Below are 22,969 nucleotides of genomic sequence, written 5' to 3' on the forward strand. Positions count from 1 at the left end.
GGGTCTTGTTTTTGTATCCATTCAGCCAATCTGTGTCTTTTGGTGGGAGCATTTAGTCCATTTACATTTAAGGTAATTATCTATATGTATGTTCCTATTCCCATTTTCTTAATTGTTTTGGGTTTGTTATTGAAGGTCTTTTCCTTCTGTTGTGTTTCTTGCCTAGAGAAGTTCCTTTAGCATTTGTTGTAAAGCTGGTTTGGTGGTGCTGAACTCTCTCAGCTTTTGCTTGTCTGTAAACGTTTTAATTTCTCCATCCAATCTGAATGAGATCCTTGCTGGGTAGAGTAATCTTGGTTGCAGGTTTTTCTCCTTCATCACTTTAATTATGTCCTGCCACTCCCTTCTGGCTTGTAGAGTTTCTGCTGAGAGATCAGCTGTTATCCTGATGGGGATTCCCTTGTGTGTTATTTGTTGTTTTTGCCTTGCTGCTTTTAATATGATTTCTTTGTGTTTAATTTTTGACAGTTTGATTAATATGTGTCTTGGCGTATTTCTCCTTGGATTTATTCTGTATGGGACTCTCTGTGCCTCCTGGACTTGATTAACTATTTCCTTTCCCATATTAGGGAAGTTTTCAACTATAATCTCTTCAAATATTTTCTCAGTCCCTTTCTTTTTCTCTTCTTCTTCTGGAACCCCTATAATTCGAATGTTGGTGCGTTTAATGTTGTCCCAGAGGTCTCTGAGACTGTCCTCTGTTCTTTTCATTCTTTTTTCTTTATTTTGCTCTGCAGCAGTTATTTCCACTATTTTATCTTCCACCTCACTTATCCGTTCTTCTGCCTCAGTTATTCTGCTATTAATCCCATCTAGAGTATTTTTTATTTCATTTACTGTGTTTTTAATCGATGCTTGATTCATCTTTAGTTCTTCTAGGTCCTTGTTAACTGTTTCTTGCATTTTGTCTATTCTATTTCCAAGATTTTGGATCTGGGAAATAGAATCTTGGATCATCTTTACCATCACTATTCTGAATTCTTTTTCAGGTAGACTGCCTATTACCTCTTCATTTGTTAGGTCTGGTGGGTTTTTATCTTGCTCCTTCTCCTGCTGTGTGTTTTTCTGTCTTCTCATTTTGCTTATGTTACTGTGTTTGGGGTCTCCTTTTTGCAGGCTGCAGGTTCGTAGTTCCTGTTGTTTTTGGTGTCTGTCCCCAGTGGCTAAGGTTGGTTTAGTGGGTTGTGTAGGCTTCCTGGTGGAGGGGACTAGTGCCTGTGTTCTGGTGGATGAGGCTGGATCTTGTCTTTCTGGTGGGCAGGTCCACGTCTGGTGGTGTGTTTTGGGGTGTCTGCGGGCTTTTTATGATTTTAGGCCACCTCTCTGCTAATGGGTGGCGTTGTGTTCCTGTCTTGCTAGTTGTTTGGCATAGGGTGTCCAGCACTGTAGCTTGCTGGTCGTTGAGTGAAGATGGGTGCTGGTGTTGAGATGGAGATCTCTGGAAGATTTTCACCATTTGATATTATGTGGAGCTCTGGGAGGTCTCTTGTGGACCAGTGTCCTGAAGTTGGGTCTCCCACCTCAGAGGCACAGCACTGACTCCTGGCTCCTCAATTTGGGATGATTTGTTGTCTATTCATGTATTCCACAGATGCAGGGTACATCAAGTTGATTGTGGAGCTTTAATCCGCTGCTTCTGAGGCTGCTGGGAGAGGTTTCCCTTTCTCTTCTTTGTTCTCACAGCTCCTGGGTATCAGCTTTGGATTTGGCCCCGCCTCTGCGTGTAGGTCGCCGGAGGGCGTCTGTCCTTCGCTCAGACAGGACAGGGTTAAAGGAGCAGCCTCGTCGGGGACTCTGGCTCACTCAGGCCGGGCGGGATGGAGGGGCACGGAGTGCGGGGCGAGCCTGCAGCGGCAGAGGTCGGCGTGACGTTGCACCAGCCCGAGGCGCGCCGTGCGTTCTCCCAGGGAAGCCGCCCCTGGATCCCGGGACCCCGGCAGTGGCGGGCTGCACAGGCTCTCGGAAGGGCGGTGTGGACAGTGACCTGCGCTCGCACACAGGCTTCTTGGCGGCGGCAGCAGCAGCCCCAGCGTCCCACGCCCGTCACTGGGCTCCGCGCTTTCAGTCGTGACTCGCGCCCGTCTGTGGAGCCCCTTTAAGCAGCGCTCTTAATCCCCTCTCCTCGCGCACCAGGGAACCAAGAGGGAAGAAAAAGTCTCTTGCCTCTTCGGCAGCTCCAGAGTTTTCCCGGACTCCCTTCCGGCTAGCTGTGGCACATTAGTCCCCTTCAGGCTGAGTTCTCGCCGCCAGCCCCAGTCCTCTCTCTGCGCTCTGACCGAAGCCCGAGCCTCAGCTTCCAGCACCGCCCGCCCTGGCGGGCGAGCAGACAAGCCTCTCGGGCTGGTGAGTGCCGCTCGGCACCGATCCTCTGTGCGGGAATCTCTCCGCTTTGCCCTACCCAGGTATGTGGGGAGTTTCTTGCCTTTTGGGAGGTCTGGGGTCTTCTGCCAGCGTTCAGTAGGTGTTCTCTAGGAGTTGTTCCACGTGTAGCTGTATTTCTGGTGTATCCGTGGGGAGGAAGGTGATCTCCGCGTCTTACTCTTCCGCCATCTTACCCGGAAGTGCTTGTTTTCTTTAAAGAACGTTCAGTTCAGGGTCAAAGGCCAAGGTTGATGAGTTGGCCCTGCCCCTGGCCGAGCCACGTGGCCCTGGGAAAACCCTTCCCCCACCAGCTTCATGGACTCTCATGAGAATGATCCCACCCGCCTGGAGGGTGGGAAGGGTCTTGGGGGAGGTAGTGTGGGAAAGCGGCTTAAACAGGGCTGTGGGCACCGTGCTCCCCACTGAAGGCGGCGGAACAGGAGGGTGACCATCTCTTCCTGGTTTGCCTGGGACCAGCCTGGTTTTAAAACTGAAAGCGCCGTGTCTCAGGAAACCCCTCGGTCTCGGGTAGCCCAGGACATGGGTCACCCCATCTGCATCACAGACCGTACAGAAGAGTCCCGGGCTTAGGTTTCATTTGTTGAGTCAGTGAGCATCATTTAAGTACCTACTGGAATGTTCTGATCCCAAGCCCAGAGTGGGTGGGGATCCTGTCCAGGGTCCCATTGCCAGCCTTTGCCAGAGCCAGGACTAGAAAGTGGGCCGTCTAGAAGTGAGGCGGGCAGGACCAGGCCCCGACCTGGGGGCACTCACACGCTGCTGGGAGAATCAGACTGTAAACAAATCAATCACAATTTCAAATTCAGTAAAAGTGAAAAGAGAGAAATAAAGCAGAGGGCAAGGCAGAGCACTGGTACCATGGAGGGTGCGTCTGGGCGGTAAGGAAGGCCCCTCCGCAAAGTGACCTCGGGACGTGACCAGTGACGGGAGTCTGGCTCATGAGGACCTGGAGCAGCATTCCAGGGAGAGCGCAGGCACCAGAGTGGAGGTAAGCTTGACCTGATGGCGGCAGCGTGGCTGGAACACAGAGAATGAGGAAGAGCACCGGGCAGATCACATAGGGTCTTCGCCATGGTGGGGAATTTGGATTTTTACCCGATTCTGATGAGCAGATGTCGGAGTATTTTTTTTTTTTTTTTTTTTTTGCGGTACGCGGGCCTCTCACTGTTGTGGCCTCTCCCGTCGCAGAGCACAGGCTCCGGACGCACAGCCTCAGCAGCCATGGCTCATGGGCCCAGCCGCTCTGCGTCATGTGGGATCTTCCCGGACCGGGGCACGAACTCGTGTTCCCTGCATCAGCAGGCGGACTCTCAACCACTGCGCCACCAGGGAAGCCCTGTCGGAGTATTTTAAGTGAGAAAGATATGATCTGATTTAAGGTTTTTATAATAAAGAGTGAATTCAGGGGAGACTTGTCAGGAAGATTTGTGGTCCTCACGTGAAAAGATGACGGGGCCTTGGAATACGGGGAGTTCAGGACAGGTGTGCAAATGCCGGCTCTGTCTTGGCACTCCTGCAGATGACACGTACCGACAGTGTTGGGAGGGAAGACTCCTCGGGTTGGGACCGGCACCTGGGCATTCTGCGTCCCACTTGCATGGGTACCAAGGCTCTTCTCCTCTGGCCCTGGAACCTGGAGCATCTTTTCCCTGGTTGCTGGGGGGCCCCGTCCTGCAAGGCTGAGCTCCCTGCTTTTCCGTTGACACGGGACGGCATGTTGCTCATGACAGCAGCACGCAGCGTCTACACAGGCAGAGCCCTGGAGGCTCCTGCCACTTTGAAAGCACAGGGAGGTGCCTGGGCATCCCTCCCTCACGGGCCCCCTGCCTCCTGGCTTTCTGACTCACAGGAGTGTCCTGCTCTAAATAAGCGCACGTGAGGGATGTCCAGGCACACCTCACTTTACTGCACTTTGCTTCATTGTGTATTTTTTACAAATTGAAGGTTTGTGGCAACTCTGTGTCCAGCAAGTCTGTTGGCACCGTTTTTCCAACATCTGCTCACTTGGTGTCTCTGCGTCACACTTTGGTAATTCTCACAACATTTCAAACGTTTTCATTGTTATTATGTTTGCTACGGTGATCTGTGATCAATGATCTTTCATGTTACTGTTGCAAAAAGACTACATCTCACTAAAGGTTCAGATGATGGTTAATATTTCTTAGCCATAAAGTATTTTTTTTTCTATTTTTTTATTTTTATTTTTTTGGCTGTGTTGGGTCTTTGTTGCTGCACGTGGGCTTTCTCTACTGGCAGTGAGCGGGGGCTACTCTTCGCTGCGGTGTGTGGGCTTCTCATTGCGGGGGCTTCTCTTGTTATGGAGCACGGGCTCTAGGCACGCGGGCTCCGTAGTTGTGGCGCACGGGCTTAGTTGCTTCGCGGCATGTGGGATCTTCCCAGACCAGGGATCAAACCCATGTCCCCTGCATTGGCAGGTGGATTCTTAACCACCGTGCCACCAGGGAAGCCCAGCCATGAAGTGTTCTTTAATTAACGTATGTACGTTATTTTTGTAGACATAATGCTTTTACATACTTAATAGACTGCAGTGTAGTGTAAACATCACTTTTATATGCACTGGGAATCCAGAAAACTCGTGTGACTTGCTCCGTTTCCATATTCCCTTTATTTCCGTGATCTGGAACTGAACCCCCAATATCTGCAAGGTCTGCCTGCACCTTTATAAGGAAGGAAGCCTTGGGGGTGCTCTGCTGATGTCACCAGGAGATTCTTTTACGTAGGGAGCATGTATAAATATTTCAGTTTACGTTTAACGTTTTCAGAATGAATGCATAAGATACATTCTCACTAGCTGATAAAGTCTGCCACCCTCTGCTATATGTCACACCCTGTGCTGTGGACTTTCTTTCTTTCTTTTTTTTTTATTGGAGTATAGTTGATTTACAATGTTGTGTTAGTTTCAGGCGTACAGCAAAGTGATATAGTTTTATATATATATATATATATATATATATATATATATATATATATATATATATATATATATTCTTTTTCAAATTCTTTTCCATTATAGGTTATTACAAGATATTGAATGTAGTTCCCTGTGCTATACAGTAGGTCCTTGTTGGTTATCTATTTTATATATAGTAGTGTGTATCTGTTAGTCCCAAACTCCTAGTTTCTTTTTTATTTACCCCATTTCTTATCTCGTTGTGATGTTTCAAGGCTGCGGTTGCCATCCATATTTTGACATCCAAGGTCGCAGAGCTGGTTTGGTGAAACCGGGACCCCCCACCCGGGTCTTTCAGCTTCCTAACTGGCTGGTTCCCTTTTCGATCACATTTCCGTTCATCTCCTCGGGGAGCGATGATCACCTCCTGTCACTATTCTGAAAGCATTTAAACTGTGTCTTTGTCTTCTCCATTCTTGGCAGGTAACACAGCCTGGTTGTGCTTAGGAAATGCTTTGGGGTGATTTATTACAAAGTAATGAGACAATTTAATTTGAATCAAGTTCTTTGCACATTATTGCTTCGATTGGGAAAAACTTGTCATTGTTTATCATGTCAGTGATGGGGGGGGATGCCGTGATCATGGCAGGCGGGGCGTGTGCGGAATCGCCTGTTGGAGAAACGGCTCCCGTCATAGCACGTCTCCGCGGATTGGGTGGGTGCGCTCCGTGGGGGCAGCCCATCATCCTCACCCGTGAGATTGAGATGATGCCGCTTCACGGGCAGGGCCCCCAGGAGCCAGGAGCCGTGTCACCGGTGAATGAATTGGCCACGTTCGTCATCTCCCGCGCGTGACACAGAGCAGCCTTGCGCAGTCCGTCTCCCTGAGCACCAAGGTGGCATGGGCTTCCCATCCCCTGGGAATTAGGGCTGCCTCCTGCTCGTAAGGGGTGGGGAGGGCGAGAGAGCAACACCGAGCGTTCCCCTGACGGGGATGCAGGAAGCACGATTCAGGGAGCAGCAGCGTGTGTGGCTGCGAGCTGAGAGGTGCCCCACCGGTAGTGTGTTGGCGGCGAGTGACAGATGACTTGGGGAACCCCTCCTGCTCGCTCGTGACCCACCAGCCCTTCCCAAGGACCGGGCCTGGCCCTGCCCTCTGTGGAGCGGCCCTCTGTACCACTCCGCAGCCAGCACCGCCGTGGTGAGCTCGGCCGCCTGCCCGCGCCTGGCATCTCTGCCCAGCTGGGACACCTGTTGAGGCCCCTGGCATCCCCCTTGGAAGAGCTGACGGGCTCTCTGTGTAGCCTCATCCTTCCTGATTGGCAGAGCCCGGAAATTTCTAGGACAGCCGCTGCCATTCCCAGTCCCTACAGGCCCCTCTTTCTAACAGTGTCCCAGTTCCCATCTCCATTGGGCTCTGTCACCGAAATGCGTTTCCACGGGGAGTGATGCACACGCGGATTCTCTGGGGCTCCGTTTCCCTGCCCTGGAGAAGGTGAGGTCCCCCCCACAAGTGCTCTGGGAGGAGCTTTCAGAGGTGATACACGTGCCGGCCTCTCCTCCAGGATCTTCCCCGGGTGTCCCCAGGCTGCCCACGTGGCCTCCGCTGCTTTAGAAAGACCCCCCTGGTGCCCTGCACCCTGAGTTCCGGCCGCCCCAGCCCAGATCTAATCAGCTGTGTTCATCATGCCCATAGCCCACATTCAATATACCTTCTTACCACACACACAATAGTTTTGAAATGATTTTGGTAATTCTGCCTTTGGACCCATTTGCCTGTGAGTAGCTCAGTGCAGGAAGACCCCCAGTGGCTTCTGTGATTTCTTTGCCTTGAGCCACATACCCACGAAGTGTCTCCAAGTGAGAAAATCTGACTCGCAGGTAGTTTTCACATGCAAGGGTGTGTGATGGATACAAAATTTAGCCAGTAATGAAGTTGACTCCATGTTCAATTTCAGAGACACTTAATTAAACACAGGCTAATTTCCATGTTGTTTGCTGTTTGGATTTTGGAGCCAGTGGATTTTCTTTTCCAGCTTGCAAACATGTTTGTGGGGTCCCCAAAGCTTTGAGGCACTGGGGGCTGGGTTGTAGGGCCCAGTTGCCGAAAGAGCCCTGCTGCCTGTGCCCAGCAGTCCACAGCGCCCCTTCCGCAAAGCTGAAGGGAATCAGCGCTTCTGACCAAGGCACCGCGTCCGGCATGTGTGCCCCTCCCGCACCCGCGTTTGTGCCTCATCTGACATCTTCTACTGCCACAGGGCCGGGCTGGCCCGATGACCTGCAGCATCTCTGGCCAGCATCTCGTTCTGGTGCCTGGGAAGAGCTGTTACACCAGCAACAGCAGACCTCCCTGCGTGAATTGTTGAGCAGGAAACATGGCTGTGGGACAGAGTTTCTGCCACATGCTTAAGTCAGCCTTGGGCTATCCCAGCGGGATTCAGGCCTGGCCGGGAAAAGGCTAGTGGGGAAAGTAGTAGATCAGCTGCTTTCTATCATTTTGGCCTTCCGGGTGATACTAGGGGGAAGCATGGGCTGTCCTGGGCCTGCCTGAAGCTGCATTCCAGCCTCTCGCCACCCCTGGGCCTTGCTCTTGGTGTGCAGGCAGCCCACACCCACAGCCTGGTGTGATCGGCCCCTCCTGCCTCCCAGGTGGGCCTCAGAACCTTTATTCCCGTGGTTCCACCTCTGTCTGGAATGTTCTCCTCTCCCTCTTTCCCTCTCCATTCTCTCAACCCATTCACTCCTATTCGTGCATTGGTCCTCCTCCTACAGGAAGCCCTCCAGTGCCCTTCTAGTTCACACAGCACTATATCCTACACATTTGTGTGACGGTTGGATTCATATTTATCTTCCCACCCACCAGGTGTATGAGTTTCCTGGTGCTACTGTAACCAGTGACCACAGAGTGAGTGGCTGCAAACAGCAGAAATGTATCCTCCCCCAGTTCTGGAGCCAGAAGTCTGAGATCAAGGTGTCGGCAGGGCAGTGCTCCCTCCAGAAGCTCCGGGGGAGGATCTTTCCTTCCCTCTTCCAGCTTCTGGTGCTTGCCAGCGATCTTGGTGCTTCTCGGCTTGTGGCTGGATCCCTCTTGTCTGGCTGTCTTCACATGCACGGCCTTCTCTCCCCTGAGCATCTGTCTCAAATCTCCCTCTCTTTTCTCTTCTAAGGACCAAGTCATTGGTTCTAGGGCCCTCACTAAATCCAGGACAATCTCTTCTTGAGTGCCTTAACTAATCACATCTGCAAAGACTTCATTCTGAAATAAGGTCACCTTCACAGATATGGGGGGTTGGACTTGAACATAATTTTGGGATCCACATTCAACCCACTACCCCCGACATGTCCACAAGGGCCAGACTGGGTCTGGTTTGTTTCCTCCAAAAATGTCGAATATCCATTCCCTCACCTGACACTTCAGGTGAAGTAAGGTATTCAGTAAGGAAGGGCTGCGTTAATTTATGAATTAACGTGGTAGCTTAACCATTGGCCCCAGTTGCTTCTAAACTTTAGTTCCAGGCCAAAACCCAATCCCGGTGGAGCAGGGAAGAAATGGAGCTGTTTGACTTGTCAGGGTCACATCCCGGCCGGGATCCCGAGAGCCCGGCTGAGGCCATCTGGTCTACCCCAACAATCCTTGTGTTCAAAATTAAAATGCCTGCAATGAGCCTTCCCACGTGAGACAGGGCAGACAGAGCCACCCCAGGGCCCCACTTGCTCATATATCTCAGCTGCCCAGGCCCGGCTTCCTGTGGCTTCAGGTTTACAGCTCCTCCAGGATCAGACACCACTGCCAAGGGAGCTTGTTCAGTGACTGACAAATCCTAAATGCCGACTGTCTTTGCTGGCACCTGCTACCTTCTGGACCCAAGCAAAGTGCAGCCTTCTCTGTAGGCCCATCATGGGGCCACAGTTGAGGCCACTTGAGGCCCGGCCACCTGCGGTCTTGCCAGGCAAGCACCAGGAGTGTCTTCAGGCCTGCCCGTGGGGCAGGGACTCTGAGGCCCTCTCTGGCAGCCAACCGATTCCCCACCATGCTCCTGCCTTGCTCCACGTGTATTCAGCACACTCTTTCCCGCCGTGTGCACGGGGCTATCAGGGAGTGAAACGATGGAAACCTTGCATGGTCTCTACCGTGTGGCTCCCAGGAGACTTACAACACAGGGTTGTGTCTGCCAGTGTTGATGTGGCTCTATATGGATGCCTCCTGATTCCATGGCAGCCCAGCCCCCAGGTAGACAGGCATCTACGGACATCTCTTGCATTCCCCAAGGCAGCCAAAAGCCTGTACTCCATCTTTGCATGAACTCGATAAAGGTGCCTGCCCCTTCCTCGAGGCCCTTTACTTCCAGCTGAGCCAAAACCACTGCAATAGCCATATGGGTCTATGATGGCCATGATATAATGGTATTCTCCGTAGTTGTACGGTGTGCAACCTGAGCAACTGTACTTGGCTGGGCTAAATGCCCACCCCCTTTACCTTCTGCAGCTCCTGTTAGAGGAAACTGCCAAAGGAGGGTACATTTGGGGTACGTTAAAGTGCTCTCCTGCCCTGTTCAGAAAACACATTTGAAGAGAGCACAACTGGATTACATTTTTTTCTCATTAACAAACACAGTTAGAATCTTACCAAGAGTAGATGTTATGCCACGTAGGGAGATTCAGAGAGAAAGGGGCGTGACGTTTGCGCCCAAGGAGCCCACAGGTGATGGCTTTGAAGGTGAGAAGGGCCCCATCAGAGGCTGGGGCAAGGCTGGAGGGAACCCCCGTGGAGAGATTACGTGATGGCCCCTCGTCAGGAGGGCTTGGGTGGACGTGGCCGGCGAAGGGAACGTGGAACAGAAGGCAGTGAGGTACTTACTACGAGGACGTGGGTAAATTATAAGGCCAAGTGGAGGGCATTTCAGGGGAGTGAAACTGAGTAGATGGGGGAGACTTGGCCGTGAGGCTGGGCTGCGATTGAGGTCCAAGGCAGGGGGAAGATGCAAAGCAGGGTGGGCGTGATCACTTTTGGGTTGGGCTGTTTGCATCCCTAGGCCCCGTCCCCAGGGACCAGGTGGTGGTGACTTCTGCGTGCACAGCAGGGGGAGCAGCATGGGGACCGTGCAGGTGCCGAGGTCCTGCCCCAGTGAAGTCAGATCTCGCGCGTTGGGGCCGCATCTGGAGGGCAGATCTGCTCGGGCGGGACCAGGGTTGGCCTGGGGCGGAGGTTCAGGCGGCCTCTGGTTCTCGGGGCTTTGGCGCATCTCTGGCGGCAGCACACAGAAGCCACGTCTTCCGGATGCCGCGGCTGCCATCCTGAGATGGTTTTTAGGTTCATAAAGCAGCCAAAAGAGCCCCCCTGGGAGATTCTCACCTGGGGAAGGACCCGCCCTGAGGTCTGGACTGTGGGATTTCCCATTCTGATCCCATGCGGGTGGTCAGGCCATTCGGACAAAACTGGACGTTTGCTCCTGTTTTAAGGGAATGACTCTTGTGTTGGAGTTTCCCATCACTTCTCAAGGACTGCTACCCAGATTGTAGGTTTCTAACAGCCCGGAACTGCTTTTCCTGCCCTGGGCGGAGCCAGCTGCGTGCAGTAGGCCCTTCACAATGCTGAGCTGCGCTGCCCTCTGGGGACTGTCCCGGAGACCTCTTCACTCGAAACCCTGCGGTCTTTCTTCGGCCACTGCCACCCCTGTTTTGCACGCCTGCGTTCATGCCCATTTTGCTCCATTTCACGTGGCCCTGTGCTGGGTAACCCCAGGAAGAGGTCACTGTCTCCTGGGGGGGTTCGGCACATGGGGATCCTGACGAGGGCACCTTCCCCTGTTGTGAGGGCAGGGGGACTGCCCTCACTTGCTCTCAGAGTCCCAGCAAGGCAGGAATTACTGTTCCCACATTGCAGATAGGGAAGCTGAGGCTCTGAGAAGCTAAGCTGGTGAATGCCCAGGTCGGGATTCAAACCCAGGTCTGTGTGTGAATGAAGGTGAGATGGGGTCATGATGGGCAGGGGACTAGGGGCTGTTTAGCTACTGAACTAATGCAGGAGAGAGGAATTCAAGCTGCCTATCTTCAGATCAGAGACTAAGGAGTCAGGCGTTTTCTCGGTGAGCAGGATGACGTAGCCACACGGCACAGGGGCAAGACAGGCAGCCATGAGCAAGTCAGGAAGTTCTTCAACAAGTCAGGAACCGATGAGAGGTGTAAGAGGGGACTCAGGAGAGGGGCTCTGCCATTAGCCTGGGAGGGGTCCTTACAGGAGGAGGAGGGGGTTGGCACATGCAAACGATGACCCCACTCGGGACGGTTTCTGTTCCTAACACGCGCTGCATACCTGGGCTCAGATGGATTGCTTGGCTGACTCCTCGTGAGGTCCTCAAGGCGTGCCTTGCTATTATTCCCATTCTGCAGAGCGGGACCCTGAGGCTCTGAAGGTCAGAGTGACCTTGGGGCCAGAGCAAAGCCGGGATCTGAGCTGAGCTCTGCGTGACGCTAATGCCTTCCCTCGCCCACCACGGTCAGTAGGGAGGGAGTCAGCCAGTGGCCGGCCAGCCACCCTGCCCCTAGCAAGTTCCCCGGCCTGGGGGACAGCTGGAGGGTCCAGCTGAAGGTGTCGGGGTCGCCTGCCAGGCGGGCGGAGCCGGCCCACCGTGAGGCCACGAGAGGGGAGAGCGGGACAGGGTCACCTTGGAGCTGGGCAGAGGCAGGTGTCGGAGGCCACATGTGTCCCCAGGGGGGGCAGGCATCATCCTCCCAGAGTTTCAAGGGGCCGCTGCCATGCAGCAGCAAAAGGCGTGGCTTCAGCAGCCTGGCCCTTGGAGGCCTCTCGCTGGAGGAGCAGGTGGCGGGTTTGCACCTGCCCAGCCAGGGCGCCCTCAGGCTTGATAAGTTCAGAGGTGGGGAGAAGGGGTGGTGGGGAGAGAGCTGTGTCTGTATTCTGGCTGGGGAAGGCATGGGATGGAAAGGTGGACAGGCCTGGTGGAGGGTCCACTCCCCCCAGAGCCCCGCCCACCCAGCTCCTCCCCTTCCGCTCCTGTGGTTCCTGGGTCCTGGCTCCCCGCCAGGCAGCAGTTAAATTAGTGGCTCCCTGGGGCCCCCTGTACTTGGCAGGCTGAGTCGAGTGCCCAGGGACTGAACCCCGGCCCAGGTTCTGAGAACACCCTGGACCGGTCATCCTGGATTGTGTGCTCTGCCTATTGTCAAGGTGTGTTTCCCTCCGAGCTTTCCTGGAAGGCAGGGTCGCGCCCACGAGTTCCTTTGTGTGGCACCTCATGCAGGGCTGGGGGGCTCAGCAGTGGGTTCGGACACCTGTGTGTCCTCCGGCTGCGTCCCCCACCTCTCGGAAGCTGCCCCGGCTCGTCCGTGCTGTGCGATGCTCTCGGCTGCTGCCCCCTCCCGGGCCACTCTACCTGGGTTGCAAGCGGGGGCCACGTGCTTCCTGCAGGTGGCGAATCCCGTGCTGGGCAAAGCTGACCTTCAGTCGTCTGCGACTTCGAGCCCGTCCCACCGTTCGCCGTTTGCATCCCCAGGCCTTCCCCTCCAGGACAGAGGTCTGCGGAATTCTTGGGGGCCCGCCCGCCGGGGCCCTTCCTCCTCACCCTGCCCTCCCACGCCAGCCCCTTAGGACCCTGGAGAAAGCCTCTCCGGGCTGCCTCCTCCCCCTTCCCTGCAGCGGCCCGCCCCGCCCCCTCCGACTTACTTCCGGGGCAGCAGGGAATCCTAGAGGGATGCAGCCCCCGGAAGGTGGGCGGGGTGCCGGGAAGTCCACCTCGGTCCTGCACCCGGTGCCGCGGGCGGTTGATCACGTGGCGACGCGCCCATACTTTGTATGGTGGGAGGCTTTGGCCACCGAAGCAAAGTTGGAGCTTTGGGGTTTCTTTCCTTTAAAAAAAAAAAAAAAAATCTGTGCCAAGAGGCAGCTGGTGTGGCTTTAGACTGTCTCTCCAAGGGGGAGCCTGCAGCCCCCTTTCTCCCCATCCCCACGGCACGCCACCCCCCAAAGGAGGCCGGGTTGTCAGTGGCTTCCGTGTCACTGGAGTGACCTGCCCCCGCCCGCCGGCCGCCCCCTCCGCCAGCCTGCGGTTTCTCCGCTCGGGATGACGCCCGGCCGCCGCCGCCGCCGCCGGTGGCATTGTGGGCTCCGCGGAAGACCGAGGGGGGCCCGCGTTCCCCCGGAGCAGAGGGAGGGGTCGCCGCGTCTCCCGGTGCCTGCGGCTGCAGGGAGCACAAAGAATGTGATGTTTTTTTAAAGCCCTTCGAGAAGAGGAAGAAAAAAAAAAACAAAAAAACCCTGCTGCCTCCAGTCTGCTCCGGCTGATTTCCTTGCGCTGCCCTGGATGCTGCCTCCGGCCCGGGCTCCGTAACGCGCGGCCTCCTCCGTGCCCGCGGGCCACTTACTTTCTCTGCTTTCCGGTGCCCAGAGCCAGCCCGCGCTGCCATCACCATGTATGACTCCTGCCTCCTGCTCGCTCCCGCTCTGCCTCTGCCCGGCCCCCCCCTCCGAGCCCGCCTATCCCGTTAGCCTGCCCCCCAGCTGCCTTCACTCCTCCTGCACCCGGCTTGCTTGCCTCCATGCTGCCTGGATCCCGCGAGCTGGGGTGATTAATTGGCTATGATGATGAACGTCCCCGCTGGAGGATCGGCCACGGTGATGATGACGGGCTACAGTAATGGGCGCTATCCCCGGAATTCTCTCTACAGTGACTGCATCATCGAGGAGAAGACCGTGGTCCTGCAGAAGAAAGACAATGAGGGCTTCGGATTTGTGCTCCGCGGGGCGAAAGGTAAGAGCAGCGGCTCCCAGCCTGGATACATCCACATGTGTGTGTGTGTGTGTGTGTGTGTGTGTGTGTGTGTGCACGCCTGTAGAAAAAATGTTCCCCAGCTCAAAAAGAAGCCCTTTTCCTGGGGGTACTTGGTTGCTAGACAACCATGTTCTTTAACATTCTGCCTGTTAAAACATCGGGGCTTCCTTTAGGAATATTTTTAATTTTCTGTACACAATATTGCTCTCTCTCTCTCTCCCCCAGTCCCTCCCTCCCTCCCTCCCCCCACTCTTTTTTTTTTTTTTTTTAATTCCTGGGTTTCATCTATGTTTCATGGTTTAGTTCAGCCTGATTGTGGCTGGCTTCGGAGCTCCTGGTCTCAGACGCCCAGAATTACCCGGTCCCGAGTTTCAGGCACCTCAGAACTGCCCCGTTCTGGGAGTGGGCCCCAGCTCCGAGTGCGGCAGGCGTCCGGGTGCCCGCCTCTAAGGTGACTTTGCAAGATGGTCCCCTCCGCCGTGGCCCAGCCGGCAGCATACATGTCACGTGGCCTGCAGTGAGGGCTCCAGGAACATGTTCCACGGCAGTGCACCCACTGCCAGCCCTGAACTTGGGGTCTTCCCTTCCAGAATAAAACAAAATGGCATCACCTCCCCGTGAGAGGAGACATCTGTGCCCCGCGTGTGTGGGGAAACCGTGTGCAAGTTTGATCTCCGAGCCTCCTGTGCCACGCTGGGGGTCCTGCACCTGTGCTGGCCCGGGAGGCCTCCTTCCCCGGTGGCAGCCCCACCTGCTCAAGGCTCAGGCTGCCCTGACAGCAGCTCGTCCAGAGGGAGGGAGAAGAGATACATCTGTCCCCGTGTGTGTCCATGACTGTCTGTGTGATGTCTCCCCTCCCCCGACCGAGGCCGTCTTCCTCTTCCCACCCTCCACCCCCGGCCTCACATGACCACCCAGGAAAGTCCACCTCTTCCCCTAGAGTTTCCCTCTGCAGCTCTGGGGCCCAGAAGCCAAAGCTGGCTCTGCTGGGGAGCGGGGGCCCAGCCCTCCCGTGGACGCTGGCCACAGAGTGGCCACAGAGAGCCGGGCTCCCAACAGAGGGAATTCATAAGCGGATTCCAAATCTGCAGCCACCCACTGGGTCAGCGTTCTGTTCCGTCCACGCTCCAAGTTGAATTCCCTTGGTTGCGAGTCTACGTAGATGTAAATTTGGCAAGCGGTTCAGTGTGGTGTTTCTGTAGCTCCATGTGGTTATGGGGGGAACTTTTCCATTTATAGAACTGAAAATGTTTAGTCACTGATGCTTTTAAAGAAAATGACAGGCGTGTACATACAGACATGGACAGGGGAGCACGTTATCCTGTGTTTTCAGCGCAGAGGCCAAGAGAGATGTTGGTGGCACCAAAATGCAGTTGGCTCCATCGCTTGAGTTGGTGTTGACCCGTGACCAGGAGTGTCAGCCCCTTCCCAGGGGAGAGCTGGCCTGGGCCACCCACTTCCCACGGAGACACAAGGGCCTGCTTTCTCCCAGGGTCCTGTGGGAGGCCTGGGCTACCAACTTGGAAACATCTCCCAGGCTTGTAATGAGGTATACCTTGCCTTCCCAGCGGATACGCCCATCGAAGAGTTCACACCAACGCCAGCGTTCCCAGCCCTGCAGTACCTGGAGTCCGTGGATGAAGGTGGGGTGGCATGGCAAGCCGGACTGAGGACTGGGGACTTCTTGATTGAGGTAGGGACAGCAGTGTTCATATCTTTCTGCTTGGGGAGAGTGCCGACTCTCGTGGGGTTGGGGTCTGTGGTCTTGGCAGCATGGTCATTGGGCCAGATCTGGGGTCACGCATGGAGGCTGCCATGGAATGGGGTTGCTTGGTTATCTCCACCCACGGTGGATGCCATTTTCTGAGGACTGTGCTTTGGGATTGTCTTTGAGACTTTGGCTTTATCTCTTTGGAGGCTTGAAATGTATGTAACTTGGCCGTTGGTCTTGAAGTAGGAGGTAGACGGAAGAGAAAGATGGTTGCCGTGATGTCAGGGACACGCGTGGATGTGTGGTTGTGACTGTATGAATAGACCCAAGAGGAGCCATGGCCCATTCTTGTGTCACGAGGGCAGGCTGGAAACCACTGTACTATGGCTGTTGCTCACATGAGGTCTGTAGCGTTGGTGGCTGAGAGTCTGTTGATTTTTAAGTCGAAGTAACTGACCGGTTGGATGGATGATGGCCTTCCAACACCAAGGAGCCTGGGCAAGATGGGTGGCTGGAATTGATGGTACAAAAAGGAAACTTTTAAAGTCAGGCGCTGGGAAAACTAGCTTTTGCTAGTAGGTGAAAGGAGGGAGAGTCCTCTTCACTTAAAAAATCTCACCAGACGTGAGTGCCCGGCTGCTTCAAGCCTCACCTGGAGTCGCCATGTTGGTGTGTCTGAGGTACCAAGCTGCCGGCACACTTGAGCTCCCTGCCCTTTGCAGGTTTAGGTGTTACTTTCAAAGGGATGTGTTACTCTTTGGAAATATCAAGAATAAAAGACTATGTTATACCTTGAAACAGTTATTTGTAAGAGGCTTGGTCAGCTCAGATGGCCCCCGCTGGGAGTTCATGTTTCTTGCAAGAGCGTTCCTTAGGGCTAACCCTCAGCCCTGTCTCATCTGCTCTGGAAATCCACCTGTAGATGGAAAGAATGGGTGCACGGTGTCTAGCTGGGCACTCGGTGCCTCCGCCGTGGGGCCGGCCAGACACTTGTTCGTTCTGGAAAGGAGGAGATCCAGGCCATGGCGAGACGGCCGCTTGAAGCCATTTCTCCCCATGATGCCTCACCTTCCAAGGGTGCTTTTTGAGCTGCAGTTCTGCTCATGATCTCCTAGGTGTTTCTGAAGGCTATTAGAGTGATGGAAATCCGGAAGGAAAGATACTATTAGAGGAGAGAGAGCCAGGTAAAACAGAGAAGGTGCTTTACCTTAGACCAGGCATCGTGCATCGGTCTCACTTTATGTGCTGAAAGATGTATTTCAATTACTACTGACCAATCAGAGCCTGGCTCAGATGAAGAATTGCACTCCTTTGGATTCTTGTCCACTGAAACTGTGGGATGCGTATCCAGCATGGTGGAGACTGAAACCCACTGTGGTTTCATGAGTTAACTTGATTTGTAACCTCATGAAAATGCAGAGAGACTGGGTTGAATCATCTTCTGTAGGTTGCAGTTGTGATGTAAGTCCTCTTCCCGTGTGTGTGTGTGTGTGTGTGTGTGCGTGCGTGTGCGCGCGCGCGCGTGTGTGTGTGTGTGTGTATGAGAGAGAGGCAGAGACAGAGAGAGAGACTCCAGTAGGTTGCTATAGCTGTTGCTGGTTCTCGGTTTTAAATAATAGATGAGGGCTGCAGATGCAGGAGCATCCCTGGTTGTTAGGCTCATCACACTGTTTCCTTGACAAACTAGTCAATAAAGGAAGCGTGGGACGGCCGCAGAGTGTTTGCTGGGTCCACCCCTCTCCCAGGAAGCAGAGCTGCGCTCGGTTGGCGGACGTGTCCACAGCGCACACCTGGGCCGGGTAGAGAAGGCATGCCACCTGGTCAGATGGATGGAAGGCTCCATGGAAATTAGGAGCATGAAGAGTTTCTGCCCTTCTGTTTTCGAAGCACCTCCTTTGACATTGCTCTTAACCTCTGCTATGCAAACATATTTGCCATTTTGGAACAGCTTTTATATTCTGGGTAGCCTCTGAATTCCAGGATTCCAGGAATGACTGGCCCTGAGCTGCCTTAAGGTTATGTTTGTCTTATTATGTCTCAAATGACCTGAAGGAGACCGTGGGGCCAAAACAGCCCCAGGCCCTGCAAGGCTGCTCACCACGGATCCTCCTTTAATGGGGAGCACAGTGGGCCGGCCGAGTGGGGTGGGGGGTGGGCCCTGGGAACCTTGCTCCTCCCACTTCATTCCACGGCTGCCTCATGGGGCTCAGAAATTCTCCTTTAGGAGCTTGGGTGTAAAAGACTATCTCCATTGAGTTGTTTTCCTAGCTCCCGGGTTCCGCCACTGGAATAGTAAAATCATTTATAGCCTTATAGGTGCGTGTTTTTTGCAACGGAAAATTTTTCTATGTTTTTCAGTGAAAAGCTTCAACCTTGGAAGGATTGTTTTAGACAGACTCACATGTCTTAGGTGGATCTTTGTTTTGACCGGAAGCCATCCTGGAGGCTGGGGTTTCTGGGCTCTTGGTCAAGTGCAGGGTCCTGTTTGGAAGCTGCCCCGAGGGCGGGCAAACTGTCCACATCTCCCCACATGCCCCCGCAAGCCTTCCTTTCTCTTTGCCATTGGAAAGGAACTCAAAGCGTGTCCGATTTTTATTTTCACTTTAAAAACGCATGCTGCAGTGTGAACTCTGGGACCAAGAGGCAACTTCTGAAGGGAGTGTTCACTCTTCAAAATCTTCAGCAACTACTGAATTTCATTTTTCCTTCTTGGACTTTGTCAGAACGCACACAGGGTCATCTTGCCGGCATTGACCCTGTCAAGAAGGGTTTCCTTTGTGCGTGCATTTCTTAGGTGCTCGCACTCTAAAATGTATATCTCTCTGCTTTGCCCTTGGAAAGGAGTCTGTTCTTTTGTTGTTGGTATCGTTTCTTTGTTGACCATGCCCCTCCCTCGTGCCAAAAAGCCAAAGGTTTGAATGAAGTTCTGTGGAAAAGGCTATCTTCCAGTTGGGAATTATGATGAAATAGATGGGCCGTGGTGTGCCAGCAAGTTGTCATGAAATCTCATCCCAGGGGTGGAGAAGAGGAAATGGGCGCTCTGTGCATGGGGACATTCGAACAGGTGGCTCCATAGACCACGTGTGTTTACCATTTTCAGATCAGCTTGATGTGCTAGGGTCCCCCTGGATGGCTGATGACACTGAAGCTTCCCCAGAGAGCTGTCAGGGGCAGTGGGAGTGGACAGGGTGGGCAGTGGGCTCTGAGTGTCCCTTTGGGGACCTGGGTGGGTGAGCAGTGATCCTCAGAGAGGTGGGCCGGGGGCAGTGACAGCCCAGAGGGAGAAGCAAGTGGGGCAGTCTGGGCAAGTTTTCTTCCTGTGCGGGTCAAATTTAAGGTTGGGACCTCCACCAGCCAAGAATGATTAAGGACCAAATGGAAACCCAATTCAGACTGGTTTAAATAACAGGGAGACTTCTCGGGAGAGTTGCAGTGGAAGTTTAGAGGCAGTCAGCCTCAGGCACAGTGTGTTGAATACTCCGTCTGCTATTTCTTTGAGATTATCTCGGTTCAAGCGCCTCACCCTGCCAGGAGGAGTCGTCAGGAGGACGTGGATGTCACGGGTGACAGTTTTGCACGGAGTAATTAAGGAGACTGGAGGTGGGGATGTCATTCTGACTCCTGCAGGGACTCAACAAACTGGAGTGCCCGTCGGCCTCACCCAGTGAAAGCAGGCTGGGCACCAGGGTAACCTGCAGACCTTTCAAAGACACTGAGACCTGGGCCCAGCCCACACCTACAGAATCGGAACCACGAGGCAGGAGCATCTGTGTTTCTAGGGAGCTTCGGTGCCACCGCCGGGGGTTCCGCTGGGCAGGCAAGGTGATGACCGGCTGGCCTCATTGTTTGGCTCTTTGAACATCTTAATTTAGCATTCTAACAAAAAAATAGAAGCAGGCACCGCGCTGATCTCACTGGCTTTCTTCCACAAGCCTCTCCATTTGGAAACTCGAGTTTTGTTTCTTGCATTACTTTTGTAAACTAAAATATCCTGTATCTCAAGAATTGCTCATACTACAACTAAACCGTAAACATCAAAAGAGCAAACAACATTGACAACAAATACAACCAAGGGCCCGTGTCCTTATTTGTAGTCATCGAGGGTGTATCTGCCATGCACTGCAATATCTCATCCGACCCTCACAATAATCCTGTAAAATAGCATCCGTATTATCCCCATTTTACAGATGAGGAGACTGAGGCACGGAGAGGTTAAATCACTTGCCCACAGTCATGCAGCAGGGGAGCTGGGATTCCAACCCAGGCTGTCTGAGTCAATAACGCCACAGCTTAGAGATGCTAGGGGATGTTTTGATGGGCCGGATGTATACATGGGCACAGAGTAAGAAGAAACAGACAATGAGAGGCCCACTTTTATTTTCAAATTAGCAAACACTTTTTTTTATTACTATACCTGTTACTGCTGACAGCACTCCTAGGTTGCCACGTGAAAGAATAAATTGCCATAAACTTTTTAGAAATTGATGTGGCAGTATGTAATAACCATAAAGCTGAACCAGGAATTTAACATCTAGGAACGCATCCTCAGGGAATGATCTAAAAAACAAAAACAAAAACAAAGCAAAAAAACAGGCAAAGATCACAGTGCAGCAAAAAGAAAAGGGTGGAGGTGGAGGGGGATGGTTAAGGGGACACCATGCATCTGTTGTGGATTTATAAGAAAGCATTAAAAATTATGCTTGCGAATTTATTATGCAAAGTTCTTACTACCAGCAGGAAACGGTTACCTCGTATTAGGTGAAGAGGGCAGAATTAACGTTATCTGCACAATATCATCTAAATGATACCACCTCCCCCCAATATAAGCATAGGAAAAAAAGGAGAAAAAGTGTTAACCCCTAGGTGATGGGATCCTGTGTGATCATTTTCTCTTTTGCAGACTTCTATTTCTCAGATTTTCTAGAATGACAATATTAACTTTTGACAGGGATTCATTTCACAAATGGAAAATTCTTCCTTAGAAGAAGCCATCTCATGCACACGAGCAATGTCTCAGCCTCCGTGGCCACAAGGAGTTACTGTTTGCTTTCAGGTCAACAGCACTGTGGTGGTCGTTAATTATTCTCCTGGGGCCAGCACTCCCCAACCTGATGCAGTTCGGGAGACTCCCATGGTTTTTGTGATTGTTTTCTTAGTCCTGAAGTGGCCAATCTCGTTTTGTGTTAATTTCCCTAAACAGGTTTTCCCTTGCAATTAAAGCAGGCAGCAATATCCTTCCTCCTAGAAAAGTGATGCTTGAGTTTGCTAATTACTTTTTCCTCGTATTAAATACTTGCACTAAAGATGGCCTGGAACTGTTTTATCATCTCAGTTTGCATTGAAGTGAGGACGCTGAGGGATGCCCTGGTGTTTTCCTTAGAGACCTTTTGAGTACCTTATAAAATGTTTGTCAGGCTGCTGCTTGGGAACCGGGACTTGGAAAATGTACCACAGATCCTAGCTGCACGTTTGCCCAAACCATTGCTTTCAACCCAGCTGGAGGTATGAACAGTTGTTACAACCCGGTGATAATCGGTCAGCCTCCCCAGCTTGAAAATTAAGTATTACACGGAGGAGAGTAAATAGTAAAGTCCAGGTGATTCCTGATCAGTGGTTATGCACATCATCAGTCAGCACACGCTTCTTGGGTCTCAACATTCCCATCAGCAAATTGGGTGGTTGTGTGAATTAAGGCGCCGGAGATGAACTACAGTCCCTTGGTGTATCTGCGGGACGATTGGTTCCAGGGCCCACCGCAGATGCCAAAATCCATAAATGCTCAGCGTCATAGTCAGCCCTCTGTATCCGAGGATTCAGTATCCACAAGTGTGGAACCTGCAGATACGGAGGGCCAACTATATATTTATTGGAAAAATACGAATATAAGTGGATCCAGACCGTTCAAACCCGTGTTGTGCAAGGGTCCATTGTATGTGCCACCCTAACTCTAGGCACGCGAGCTGCTGTTATAGCCCCTCTCTTGTTGGCTAGGAGATCATGCAGGGCTAGTGGTGCTGGGCATAGTATCCCATCAGTATTTGTTATTGATCATCATCTTGTCCTTCATCATCATTAATGGTGCCTGACTCAGAAGATGAAACCAATGCTGCTTAGCTGAACCAATAATAATAATAAGTCACACATGGAGGACATGGTTGCCAAGGGGGAGGCAGGGAGGGGGAAGGAAGGATTGGGAGTTTGGGATTAGCAGATGCAAACTAGTATATATAGAACTGGATAAATAACAGGGCCCTACTGTGTAGTACAGGGAACTGTATTTCATATCCTGTGATAAACCATAATGGAAAAGAATATGAGAAAGAGTGTATATATACATAGAACCAAACCACTTTACTGTACAGCGGAAATTAACACAACACTGTAAATCAGTTATACTTCAATTAAAAAATAATAAGTCACAATGTTATAATAATGACAGGTGATTGTTACCACCGTCGTCTCCAGCATTGTTACCACCGTCGTCTCCAGCATGTAGCTGTTACAGAGCACACCCGCCACGGGCCAAGCACATACAGTTGGGCACTTCCAGCCAAGAGCGCACTGGCTGTAGCTCCGTGGTGCCTCTCTGTGGAGGGGACATCAGCTAATGCAGACACCTACCCCGCCCCACCCCAAGCCCCAAATATCCTTGGCAGGCATGCCTCCGGATTTGGCTTGAACCTCTTTTCCCCAGGCACTCACTGCCTTGCTCAATCCTATTTTGGCACGAGTCTGGCTTTTAGGTAATCTTGGAACTCCTGTTCATGGTTCTCATTTTACCCTCTAGCAACAAATCCCAGAGACGAGGCCAGAGCCCTTTGTGGTCTCCCCAGTGCCAGCATTCCTTTTCAGCCACGCCACACCGCTCACTTTCTCTGTCTTGCCTTCCAGGATATCATGAGAGGCTTTGTCACATGTCCTGCTGGTGGCCTGTGTGGCCAATCTAGGAACTCTACCCACTGCCCTCCCCCGCGAAATTCTTAATATCTTATTTAAGTCATTTTAAATGGATATTTAATTCAATAACTAAGTTAAAGAGCGAATGCCAGATGTTAGCAGGAAGCTAGGGCGACTGGCGAATTCTTGACCTTGACTCATACTGATAATTTGGTGGTCAGGTTTTGTCAGTTTTATGTTAAAAGACGAGTAGGTTCCAGTGGCTGTCCTGGGTCCCTCCGGATG

The 22,969-nt window shown here is 52.7% G+C and overlaps 1 protein-coding gene across 1 annotated transcript in view; it reads left to right on the top strand.

Moving 5' to 3' along the window:
- The window catches only part of SHANK2 (SH3 and multiple ankyrin repeat domains 2), a gene marked incomplete at both ends in the record, with an annotated part of 469,126 nt that overhangs the window by 301,952 nt on the left and 144,205 nt on the right, over nucleotides 1-22,969 (top strand). Inside the window, 2 exons of the mRNA XM_079709253.1 lie at nucleotides 13,973-14,055; nucleotides 15,645-15,769. Coding sequence (XP_079565379.1) covers nucleotides 13,973-14,055; nucleotides 15,645-15,769 — 208 coding nt within the window. The remainder of the gene's footprint in view (nucleotides 1-13,972; nucleotides 14,056-15,644; nucleotides 15,770-22,969) is intronic.

The sequence above is a fragment of the Hyperoodon ampullatus genome, assembly GCF_949752795.1.
Source record: "Hyperoodon ampullatus genome assembly, chromosome: 7".
Taxonomy (NCBI): Eukaryota; Metazoa; Chordata; class Mammalia; order Artiodactyla; family Ziphiidae; genus Hyperoodon; species Hyperoodon ampullatus.